The 11,875-nt window shown below is 40.5% G+C and overlaps 1 protein-coding gene across 2 annotated transcripts in view; it reads right to left on the bottom strand.

Moving 5' to 3' along the window:
• NNT (nicotinamide nucleotide transhydrogenase) overlaps nt 1-11,875 on the bottom strand; it is a 65,443-nt gene that overhangs the window by 7,906 nt on the left and 45,662 nt on the right. For both annotated transcript variants that reach the window (XM_006026714.3, XM_025207712.1), the window contains 2 exons: nt 9,636-9,795; nt 7,634-7,715 (listed from right to left, as the gene is read on the bottom strand). In XM_006026714.3, coding sequence (XP_006026776.3) covers nt 7,634-7,715; nt 9,636-9,795 — 242 coding nt within the window. The remainder of the gene's footprint in view (nt 1-7,633; nt 7,716-9,635; nt 9,796-11,875) is intronic.

The following is an 11,875-nucleotide window of genomic DNA, read 5'->3' as shown; positions in this document are numbered from 1 at the left end:
CCTTAAAGCTATATTATTTGGAGCCAGCAGGTAAAACAGTTCAGTCCCTTTAGAAAAAGTTTTTAAAAGACCATAAGATAGAAACAATTTTTCCTGCTGTACAAAATTTTTAAAAAATGCGTTTCATAAAGGAGAGACTAATACAGAATTAAGTAGACAGATGCTCATTTGCCTGAATACGACAGGTATGACTTCTTGGTTGCCGATTCCCCTCCAGGACACAATTTTATACTCTCTGCTACGTACATACATACATACATACATACTGGGCAAATAGATTCTGTAATACTCTGGATATCCTACCCTTCCATTGCTGAAGCTGTCACCAAATCCGAATACTGTTGAAAAAGAGGACCGGAAGACAGCCCTTTCTAAATGCTGCATGATGATTTTTTTTTAAGCCACTAATTTGGTAAGAACTTTCCTTGTACTTCAGACTAAGCACAAACTCCTAATGGAGCAACTGTTATAAGACTTCAGTTGCTATGCAAAGGCTCAAGAGTTAGAGGCATCATAAGGGAGCTCTGAAAAAAAAAAAAAAACGTACTCTGCTTGAATGGGTAGTAGAGACTGACCAGAGTCCACCAAAACTGCTTTTTCTCCTCCTTGTTACATACATCATGGTGGCAAAGCTGAACATGAGCGATTCAAAGTTGCAACTCTGAAACCCGTAACATATGGTAACCTCTAATTTTAATGCTCTACAAGTATAACTTTAGAAGGGCAACTATGTTTTGAATAGTGAAGTACAATTCAGGCAACCTGAAGATGGGGCAACTGGAACTCTAAGCACATAAACTAGGGATGCTGAAGGAGCAAACTGTGCACTGCAGTCATGTTAAATTTTGGCCAGACTGGAGCTTATAGAAAGACCTGGGGAAAAGAATATATTATAAATTTGTCTGTTACATATTTGGGATCCTGCTGTCAAGGACAATACCTGACATCTGATAAAGGATAGGAAAACAAATCGGACAAAAATATTAATAGCTTAAAATTTCACACCAACTACTCAATAATGTAAGCCATGTGTGGCATTGCAGCTGCTCTAAACTGTGATTGCAAGTGTAAGAGAAAACCTCTTATTTTGAAGCATGCACTAGAAAACCATCACTGGCAGAGAAAAAAAAAGGGTTTTCCAACAACATTCCCCAATGTTTCTAATAAAATTATTTGAACTTCTTTGTGAACAAAGCTCCTTTGGCAAGTCAAGGAACACACTATGCGTGAGGTTTCTATTAAATACCATGCACATACAGGATCTTATTTCCAGGACTGGTCCCTTAGCTTCAGAATACACTGCCAAGAGAATGAACCTTCACCTTTGACTTTGCTGTTGCTGGAGGTAGGGGGAAAAAGGGAAAGGAAGGGACAAAATATTCATGAAAGAATCATCAAGGACTCACCTGTCAAAGGTTGGGACAACTGATCTCAGTAACAATACACTGCATTCACACAGTTTATGGAACTACTTACACAACAGCTTTGACAGAATACACTTAAATTACTCCCAAAGGGAGTCTGCTTCTGAGAATTTCTTAACAGTGTGACAGAAGCCTGCCAGTCCCTCTTGGAACAAGCATCTAAAAGCCTGTCGGCATTGGACACATTAAAAATATGTTCAAAAGCCCATGACTACATTGATAAAGATTTCCACAGATAGGGAGGAAAATTATCCAGTTTAAATAATGACAAAAGATCCTACCAGCCAGGCAGATGAGCATGGCAAGCAGAAGGCCACACAGCAGATAAATACAATCACAAATAGAGATTATATTCAGAGAGAAATGGCACCATTTATAACTGTGGACAAAGGTGGAGAACTATTTTTATAGCTACAGTACAAAGATTTACTCATATGTTAGATTAAAAGACAGACCAGGAAGGGTTCTCCTTTGATTTCACCAATACCAGATGGAATGGACTATTTATCCTGTATTACAATGGCAAGAGTTCTTGGAAACTAACTGCCTTTTTATGGTGAATGAGAAAAAAAGCCTTCTGGCACATTTTTCAATTTTTAATAAATTACTTTTTTTTTTTTTTTTACCCATTCCATTATGGAAGAACCTAAAAATGAATGGAGAATGTATAGGAACCCTGAATTGCTTACAGTTACTCTATGTCCTCTGATAAATACATTCTGTCCCAGCTGCAAAAGTATCACAATTCTTCCTTAACCAGCAGAACATGAAGTAAAACACTGTTTTTGAAATGTTCTTGCCATAGTGATGAATAAGAAAACTGGCTGTGGACAAGAGTTTTGCAGCTCTCCCCACAGTGCTTATATGGAAGATTGAATGTGCTGACTACAACACTGTCAGTTCAAGGAACTTCTAAAATTCACAACCATGCCCCAGTGGTGGATTGTGGGCTACCCATGGCTCACAAGAGTAAGTTATGGCCCCCAAGTTTCTGCCTGGCTGCAACCACAGGGCTCCCACCACTCCAGGGGACAGAGCCATGCAGGGACCTGAGGATGAGGTGGGGACGGATGCAGTGTAGTGGCTACACAGGTGCAATGCAACAGCTGATGCAGAGAGGGGTGGGGGGGCAGGGAGGGGCACCCATGTGGGAGCACAGTGCAGTGGGAGGGGGGGAGGGGGGCACAGCACAGGTGCCAGCCTAGGTGGCATTCAGCCTTCAGCTCTTAGGAACTGGACAGCACTGCTCTGACTTACTGCAGGGCTGGTCTTCACTGTGCATAGATAAATTCAGCTAGTTTTAGTCCCATAAGTAACCCTTACACAGCTAACTTAGCCATCTAAGCAACAGCTTGGGACGCTTACATGGATTTTAAAGTACTACTACCCTCTGGGAAGACATACCATTCCATGAAGTCACAGAACAGATGCAGAAGGGCTTTCCCACCTTTTTCAGCCAGTAGCCTAGTAGTGAGGAGTGGGAAACCCAAATTATAAGTCAATCGTGCTCAGGAGGATCCACCAAGTTTTGCAAGATGAAGTAGAATCTAAAGATCTACACAAATAGCTCAAAAGGCTACTTATGCAACTAAAATTAGCTGTGTTAGTGCTGTTTAGCCCCTAAAAGGGGAGCTGGATTGGAATCCAGGCATTCAGAGTCCTGGGACACCACTTGTTAGCACAGATTAACTGATTTGTGCAACTTTCTCTATACTGTGTTTAGAAGCAGATGTGTAAGATACTGTTATGAATACAATAGTACTCTACTGTTGATGCTTATCACACAAAGATCACAGAACTTCAGAGTGAGATTTATTGTTTAACATATCCTTGACTCAGTATCTTTACTGGCCACAGCCGGCAGGAGAAAGTTATTGTGCCCAATACCGAGGGAACTAATGTGTACTTAACCCACTGCAGAAATGGTTCAGGATCACTTCATCCGTGTAAAAATAGGACTCCTGTAACTATGCCAAAGTTGATGAGGCATAGGGTGATCCAAGTAAGTTACATCTGGTTGGTGCTGATTTTAGCTTGCTCAACATTTCTAGAAGTTATATACACAGAAGAGAATTTGCTCAACCGGGTCCAGCGTCTCCCCACCTCCCTCCTCTTAACTTTCCGTGCCCTCTTTCCAAAACATGCAGCCTTTCTGTCCCCAGTACACACACATCTGGCAGTTTTCCTAGAAAACACTCCAGCTCCACAGAGGAATAATTTCAATGAAAATGTAAGGACAAAGTGCATTCAAATCGTGTAACACTTGTTTGCAGCTCATGAAAATCTGAGTTAGAACATAAGACCCTCTTTCAGTCAGTCTTCGACTGTCCACTTTTAGACCAGATTTTTCAGTCAACAAAATGCTACAAAGAAACAAGGGCCAGCTTCATGTACACTGGAAAGAATTTAGCAATGTAAATTAATTAGATTTGTAATTTAACTTTAGAGGAATGCTAGAAATGGAATTAATTCATATGCTTTATGAGTTCCTGGCCTAATTAAAAATATAGCACAAATAATATATTACATGCATCAATACAATTAGAGTACAGCCCACCACTAGTAAGGTAGGTAAATTGAAAAACTCAAGTCTACCACTCTTTCAGCTTCCCCCTATGCCCAAGGAAGGTGTTTCTCGGGCCTTCAGACTCAAGCAATATTAGACTAAAGACATACGGGTCCTTCCTAGGTATTTGCCTATAACAATTTGGAAAGATGCAGCTTGAAAATGAAAATCAAAAAAGCTGTTCAAAAAGAATCTAGATTTTCCCCCTCAATTGCATTTTTCACTGACTATGACTGTGAAAAGGAATCCACTACCTCTGTAAGCATTAGTTTAACTGGTTTAAATTTAACATACACACACACCAAAAACACTGTACGTAGCTTTCTTTTTCCTGCTGTAATTAATTACTAGTGGACCTAATACAAAAATTTAAACTGTATTACTGATGGCATGGTCAGCGAGTAAGGAACTCAAGGAGTTACGTCTAGAATGGCTGTGGATGGGGTCTACTCTCATATATTTGAGAACAACACAAAAGATACTGAAATTCCACAGCTGGATGTCTAAAAGCCCAATGGTTTAGGGAAAACTTTCCCTGTAGTTTTACCAGTCCGTAAGACAAGAGGAAAAGTTTTGCAAAAAGGTTGAGTGACATGCAGTTTTCTTACAGGATCTTCCTAATGCATTAAATATGTGATCTGCTACAAGAGCTTCTCAAATCAGCGGTGATGTTAGCAATGCAACATCGTAACTAAAAGGATGAAGTTTCCTAATCCTCCTGTATTTCTTAATTTAAAAAACTAGTCATAAAAGGTTATACATCACGTTATATAATCTATGCTCTTCCCTGAGCATGTTATGGCTATAGACAAAGCTAAAGAAAACAACACTGTCTCTGAATCAATCATAAACCATGAAACAAAAAAGACCATATGACAGATGTAATTTTTTTTTTTTGGCACAGCATGGGCATAACTAACCAATGACATTCACATGTCCATACTGGCACATTTCCATGGCGGATGTGTGAGTGTGTCACTACATCTGGATACTGAGCATGCTGGGGTCCTGAGGCACCGCAGACCTACTAAAACCAGAGGGACAGCAGCTGCACTCAATGAACACCATGGGAGCTCCACAAAGTGATGAAAGGCCTAAATCACCGCAAACTGTAAATACAGATTTATTTAATTAAAATACGAGGTAACCACTGCAGCAATGTCTTCCTGAAACTGGCTCATTTTAAATGTAACCCAGTTACTTTACCAAGATTTATTCACATTTCTCCTTGAAAAACTGACAGACAAGGTGAAATTAATAATCTTTTATAAATCACCATGAAAAAAAAATGAAGCTAGACCACACAGAAGCTGTGAAGGAAAAAGCCAAAGAAACAATATGACATTGTCATCACTTTAGCCATAGAAAGGTCTCTTGTTACACATTGCTAAAGGGGTCTTCAATATCTCAAATGTAATCCGACTATGAATACCCCCCTCTGCTGACACTGAGAAAAAGTGTGAAAAGAATTGCCATGAAATGGATATATATATTGGAGCCTTTATTCACCTTTCCTACATACATATATTAAACTACATAGAAAGATGATATTACAGATAACCACTAATGAATAATTTTACAAATTACTGCTAATACTGATAAACCTACATTCCACAATGCTGTAAGGCTCAACTGGTATCTTCTCAAACAACTTGGAAAATATTGGAGGAGAAAAAACCACCGATTGCTAGAACATTAATTCAATAACAGAGTAATTATGTGGTCAAAATAAACATATGGAAATTACAGAATGAGTTTGGTTAGCCAGCATCCGTCCACATGTCTACTTTTTTAAAATGACAACTGAACCTCGACTAAATTAAGATATTAATTTACCATTATCAGAAAATAATTTCCAAAATAAGGCAGGTCAGAAACAAAGGAAAGTCAAGTGTCATGAGGACAGGCTGGAAGAAAGGACTGGAAGTTTCATGCCATTAGCTTCATTGTGAATACCTCAACTTCACGTAACTGCCTAATGGATTTAGGGCCACGGGGGGTTGCCATCTGAGTTCGAACTGATCTAGAGGGGTTTCTGAGAAAAATGGATATAAAAGAGCCCGACTTGTACCAGTGACCAACTACAGCGTCAAAACTGCCCTCCAAAAGCCTTAACTGCAGCACAGGTTGTAGCTCCAGATACCTCAGTAATAAAAGGTCATGTCTTTAAAAGCAACAAGTGCAGGCATAGAAATCACCAGTATCCTCAAAACAAATTAGATGCCAGAGGCTTTATCTAAAGGTTTGAAGGGGAGGGACAGGGAGAGAGCAGGGAAGGAAGAGAGAGGGAGAACTAAAGATCAGATGATGCAGTCTTGAAGTATGGGAGTCAAATGGAAAGTTGCAAAAGAAAGCACTCATGCCCATATCCCAACATATCCTCTGCAAGCTATAATCTTGGTGCTGACACCATGAGAAAAAAAAAACCTTCGAGGATTTAGAGGATTATGCCAAAACAGAGACCTAACTCTTACTAGTGTCTACATACCCCACTCATATACCCCATTTCTAAGGTGTCCTAGAGCAGGGTTCAGCAACCTTAAAGAGCAGCAAGCTATGTCTTGTGACCCACGTGTCACACAGCAAATTGGCAGTGACAGCAAGCAGCACCTGCTCTATGGAGGAAATGACAGCACCAGGGAGGACTGTGGAGGACCTAAGTCACAATGTGCAAGGAGACATGTTCAGTGGGTGGTATTAGGGCTGTGTGAAATTTCATTGGCTGTTTCGTTTTGACTCATTTCGAGCTCGAAATAGCAAAATCAAAATGAAACGATGGGCTTCAAAACAGCCTCGAAACAAAACGAGGGCAGTCGAAACGTTTTGAAAGTTTTGAAACATTTCGGGTTTCGAAGCAGCCCAGCTGAGTTCCCCTCCCCAGCGCTACCATCTGGCTGGGGCTGGGAACTGAGCCCAATTGCACAGCCCCCGCAGCCCTCCCAGGGTTGCAGCCCCCGATCTGCCTGCCGGATAACAGAAGCTGTTTCGAGCTTCCCCATTCTAGCATATGGGCAAAACGTCGAAACAGTGTCACTGTTTCGATTAAATGAAATGGAACAGCATTTTCAAGTCGAAACGAAATTCGAAACTAAAAGCCGTTCTGTCGAAATGCAAGTCAAAACAGAACGATGCTGTTTCGCACAGCCCTGGTGGATCTAGTTGAAAGTCAGACGGTAGTTTCTTCTTTTTACTCATTCCAAGTCAGCTATTTACCCAAAAACTGATGCAGTTTCCCATTTTTGCCTTTCCCACTTTTTGCAAGCAGAAAGTGTTTACAAAAAACACTGCTGGGAAAGGGCATTAATAAAAAGTTTATGAAATGTACTCCATACCCAATGCTTTTAAAAAAATGGAGTCTTTCAGAAGACACCACAGCAGTATGAGATTTAACTAGCACTGTAATGACATACCCAAGAAACGAACTAGCTGCTGGCCTAGGTGGACAGTATCTGCTTAGTCAAACGGTATCATGAAGTTCCCAGATATATCATTCTAAGCTGGTAAGACTATTGCGTTCCTGTAATTAGCTGGTTCTCACACATCCACGCAAGCATAATTTTTAACACCCAGAAGATGTTGGTCCCCACCCCAATGCACCAGAGGTCTCCTTATGCCTCCTTTCTTCCAACCCCAAGGTACTCACCTGACATGTTTCCCTTGTTCTGTCAACATTTTCACTAAGTCAGCTATGGGGTATTGAGCTTTTGCTGCACAGAGACCATAACCTGAAACAAAGAAACCCTATATTTAACCAAAAAACAAGAAAATGAACAAACAAATAAAACTGTCTCCAGTTGAAAGCAGAAAAAAAGCTATTTTATTAATTTGTTGCATCTTCTCACATACAGACTCTAACCATAAAAAAATCCGATAGCTTCAGCCTTATCAGTTTTATTCTCTTTTTGTTCTCCAAGCAGAATTACAGTTGGCAGATGACTACATTTGTCTGAACAGCCAAAGTACAAATCATAGACTATGACTTAACAGAAATGTGCGTCCTTGTTTTGTTGTCTTGGAACTTAATGTGTTTTACTAGCAGGGCAAAAAACAAAACAAAAAACCAAAAATAGACAGAAGTTAGTACATGGCCCCATTTTAATTGATATTTTCTGCCAAACGTCAGATATCTATGATGCAAATAGGTAGCGGACTTTTGTGATACATAAGCATTCTGATTCTCGTACTTACATTATTACCGCTATACAAAGTCAGTGAATAGAAGTGTTCAACTTTGTCAAAAACCTTAGAAAAACCCTTATGAGAGTATAAGTTATAAGCATACAAGAGTACAACTTTCAGGACCAGAGTACTGAAAATACCACCTATGTAACAAATTCTAATACTCAAAACAACACAACCGTGTACCTGTTTGCACAGACCAAGGTAACCTTCCAAACAGGAACTCACACAGTGCATTTCTCTACAATGGAACAGATTAATGGGAAAATAAGACTTTGGCACTTTTCTGACTTTAATTCGAAGAGGCTAACACAGAAATTAAAACACATTTGGGATATAACTGGCCTCTCAAGAAGAAAATTTTGCTAGAGTAATACAAAACCTACATTAGTTACCAAAAAGGAGGGGAAAGTTTGTTTTGTTTTTTTTGTATAAAACCCTAGGGGCACTTATACTTTCATACTTTTTTGTGCTGTGACACCAGAGATCCAGCATGTGCAAGCTAACACACACACACCCCGTGTGGTCTCAACTGCAGTTGTACAAGTGGCAATATGTGTGTCAGTGCTGAGAAAGTGGCAGCAGTGCGCTTTTGAACTAAAACCTTCTAAATCAGGGTTTTTCAACTTTTTTCGATCATTGTACCCCCAGGCAGCTGGACGCCAAATGGGGGGAGAAGGGGAAGGATGCACAGCTGGGCGCAAAGCAAGCTTCCCTTGCATCCGGCCAGGCACCCCCATAGGGCAGGGGAAGCTCACACGCAGCAGGTGCTCATACATAATCCCTAAGGCCTGCTCAAGTACCTGCCCCAGGGTACGTGTACCCATAGTTGACAACCCCTGTTCTAAGTGTTTTAATTCATAAGTGGACCACTGCCATTTTCTGTGCACTCATATACATGGTCCCACTTATGCAACTGCACACATCACAGCACCAGGCGCTTTTCTAAGTGCCCAGCACTGTGGTGCATACATGTATAAAAATGTGCAAGAGTTTAGGGTTTTTTTATTTTATTTTGATTAGACTTGGTTCTCTGCATCATTTGCAGTCACAACCATTCAAAACTCAGGTACCAAAGAAGGAACAAAGACTACCACTATTTTCACATCCAAGCTATAGAAATCTTATTACCATTAGAATCTGTACTGTGGTAATGCCTGGACGTGCCAGACCAGGATGCTGTTGTGTGAGGTGATGGCTACATATGCACAGTGATGAACAGACCCTGCCCTGAAAAGCTGACAAGCTAAACAAATAAGACAAAGGGTGAGAAGACAAAAATAGGCTGAAAAAGGTGTAATCACTTGCTGAAGTTCATGCAGATGCTTAAGCAGTCAAAGTGGGCCCAAAACCAAAAATCTCACACCTTACTGCCCTGACCATACAACCTCCACTTACAACTGAAAATAATATAATTCATAACCTGGTAACATTCCTTGAATCTCACATTATATTCTCTCGCTTACCTGGGGTAATGATAATGTTATTGGCCTCCTTTATCATTTCAACAGCATTCTCCAGGTTGATTTCTGTGTGAGTGCCAGTAATTTCCATTGGCTTTCCACCAGCTGTGGAAGTGGTACCATAGCCACCCAGGATCACATTAGCAAGAGAACGGTTCATGGCCTGGAAAAAAAAAAAAAAAAAAGATGTTTTTGAACAACTGTTCACTAAATCTATGGACAATGCAAAATGTAGTCCCGTGACAACTTTTCTGTTATTTTATCGCACTCATGATACACAACTGTCTCATCACGCTCCTTAAAAAATGAGACATAGCAGCAGTTCTATTTTTTGAAATGCCTTTTTCCTCACTTCAGGTGAACTGCAGTGTACAGTGCACTATACCTACAGTCAACTGAAATTTTCCAGTTAAAATGTTTTGACAAAACATAAGTCAAAATTTTGATACAAGATGAATGGGGAGGAAATTGATACCATTTTTACAAACGGTTTTATTTTTGACTAGCTGTACTTGTAGCCACAGAATCTCTGAGATGGTATGTAAATTAATTAGCTCTTATAGGTAGGACTGCAAGCTAACAGAAGCACTGCCACTACAGCCCCAAGCCAATATAAAACAACAAAGAAAAACATGCAAATAAAGCTAACCAAATGCTAACTCAAACAATGCCTTAGTAAGATGAAACAGACCAAAAATCAGGCTGGCAGACCACCAAAGGGAACAAGAATGAGAAGCAAGACCTCTCTGCTGAGGAAGTTCTGTTGCCAATTCTGAGAAGTCAGTTCACAGACCGAGAACAAGGATACCCCAGTGGGTAACATGATGGGCATCCTTTCGAGGAAGTGGGTTTCTGAAATGTTTAGGTATTAACTGGAAGTAGGCAATGCCTGTTGTGAATGCAGTCTAACAGACTTTAAAGAGTAATAAATGGGAACCAACTTGGCTCTTAGGTTAAGCATGCATGCACTGCACCAACTTATGGCCCAGAGCAAATCTTAAATAAGAACGGATGGGAATCTACACACATGTAAGCAAGAGGAAAAACCCACAAGAAAGTTAAGCCTGAAAGTATACAGTTTCCACTACCATCTCAAAGTACATTTCTAAATAGAATGTGCTAGACCCTTAGATGATGCATCGTTGTGGAGAGTTCAATACCTGTCAAATGAGCACAAAGTGAGGCAGCAAAGAAGTTACAAAAGGAAGAGCTCTCGTTCACAAGTGGAGTCTAAGCAATGTTCCAATCATTTAACAGTGATCCATGTTCTGAGCCTAATCCAAAGACGCTGGAGTCAATGGGAGTCTTTCCACTCACTGAAATGGGCTTTAGAGCACACCGTTTATGAGCCCATAAATGCACACATTTTGATATTGCTCTTTCACTTATGATTCAAGGGAAGAGGAGGATAATACAGCATACTAGTTACCGCTTTACTACAGGCTAAGTTACATGGTCTTGAAAGAAGTCAATGCTCCCAAAACTCAGTTGTCTGGTAAGGGGAAGGAACAATAATACAAGGTAGAAAATGATCCTACAGGACACTGAGCGACATCAACATCCAGAGCTAATGTACAGTAGTATCTTCAAAAAAGGCTCCTTAAAAGAAACAGAAGAACTTGTACACCTTATCAGACATCAGAGAAACCACACAGAAGAAAGAGAAATAGGGCATGGGCAGACATACAGTTGAACTGGTGTATGGGATGGGTGGGAGATGCTGTGGTTTAGCTTTTCTTACTGAATGAAGGTTAGGGGCAAACAGACTAAACAATTGCAGCAAAATCTGTTGCAATCTCATTTTGGGGGGACTGGGTTGGTTTTTTTTAATAGCAGTAAAAGTATTTTGCCTGTCCAGGCTCAGAGATCCTATCAACCTGGGAAAAAGCTTCAAGAAGAGCTCAGGTCTGACTACCCATCAGACAGCCTGTCCTACCAGTCTGGGGACTTCATGAAAGAGTCTGGAGTGAACTTATACAAAAAACTAAAATACTCAATAATCCACACGGCTGAAAAGCCTTACCAGTGGAAGGACTGTGGGGGGGAAAAACTACTGCATCACTGCCTCTCCTGTTTGTTGCCAAGGAGTCTGGGTGGAGTAAAGATTCCAAAAAAAAAGTTCAACCTAGGGAGTGCTCTGCCATAAACATTCACCTCCTTAAGCATGAGGGCACCTGGGTGGCAAAGAAATCCAACAGCTGAGGCCACCAGCTCACTCACCATAAGTGGACTCATAGGGGAGC

Source organism: Alligator sinensis, unplaced genomic scaffold (assembly GCF_000455745.1).
Source record: "Alligator sinensis unplaced genomic scaffold, ASM45574v1 scaffold663_1, whole genome shotgun sequence".
NCBI classification, from domain to species: Eukaryota; Metazoa; Chordata; order Crocodylia; family Alligatoridae; genus Alligator; species Alligator sinensis.
Note: the sequence above shows the minus strand (reverse complement) of the source record. Positions and strands in the feature narration are given on the sequence as shown.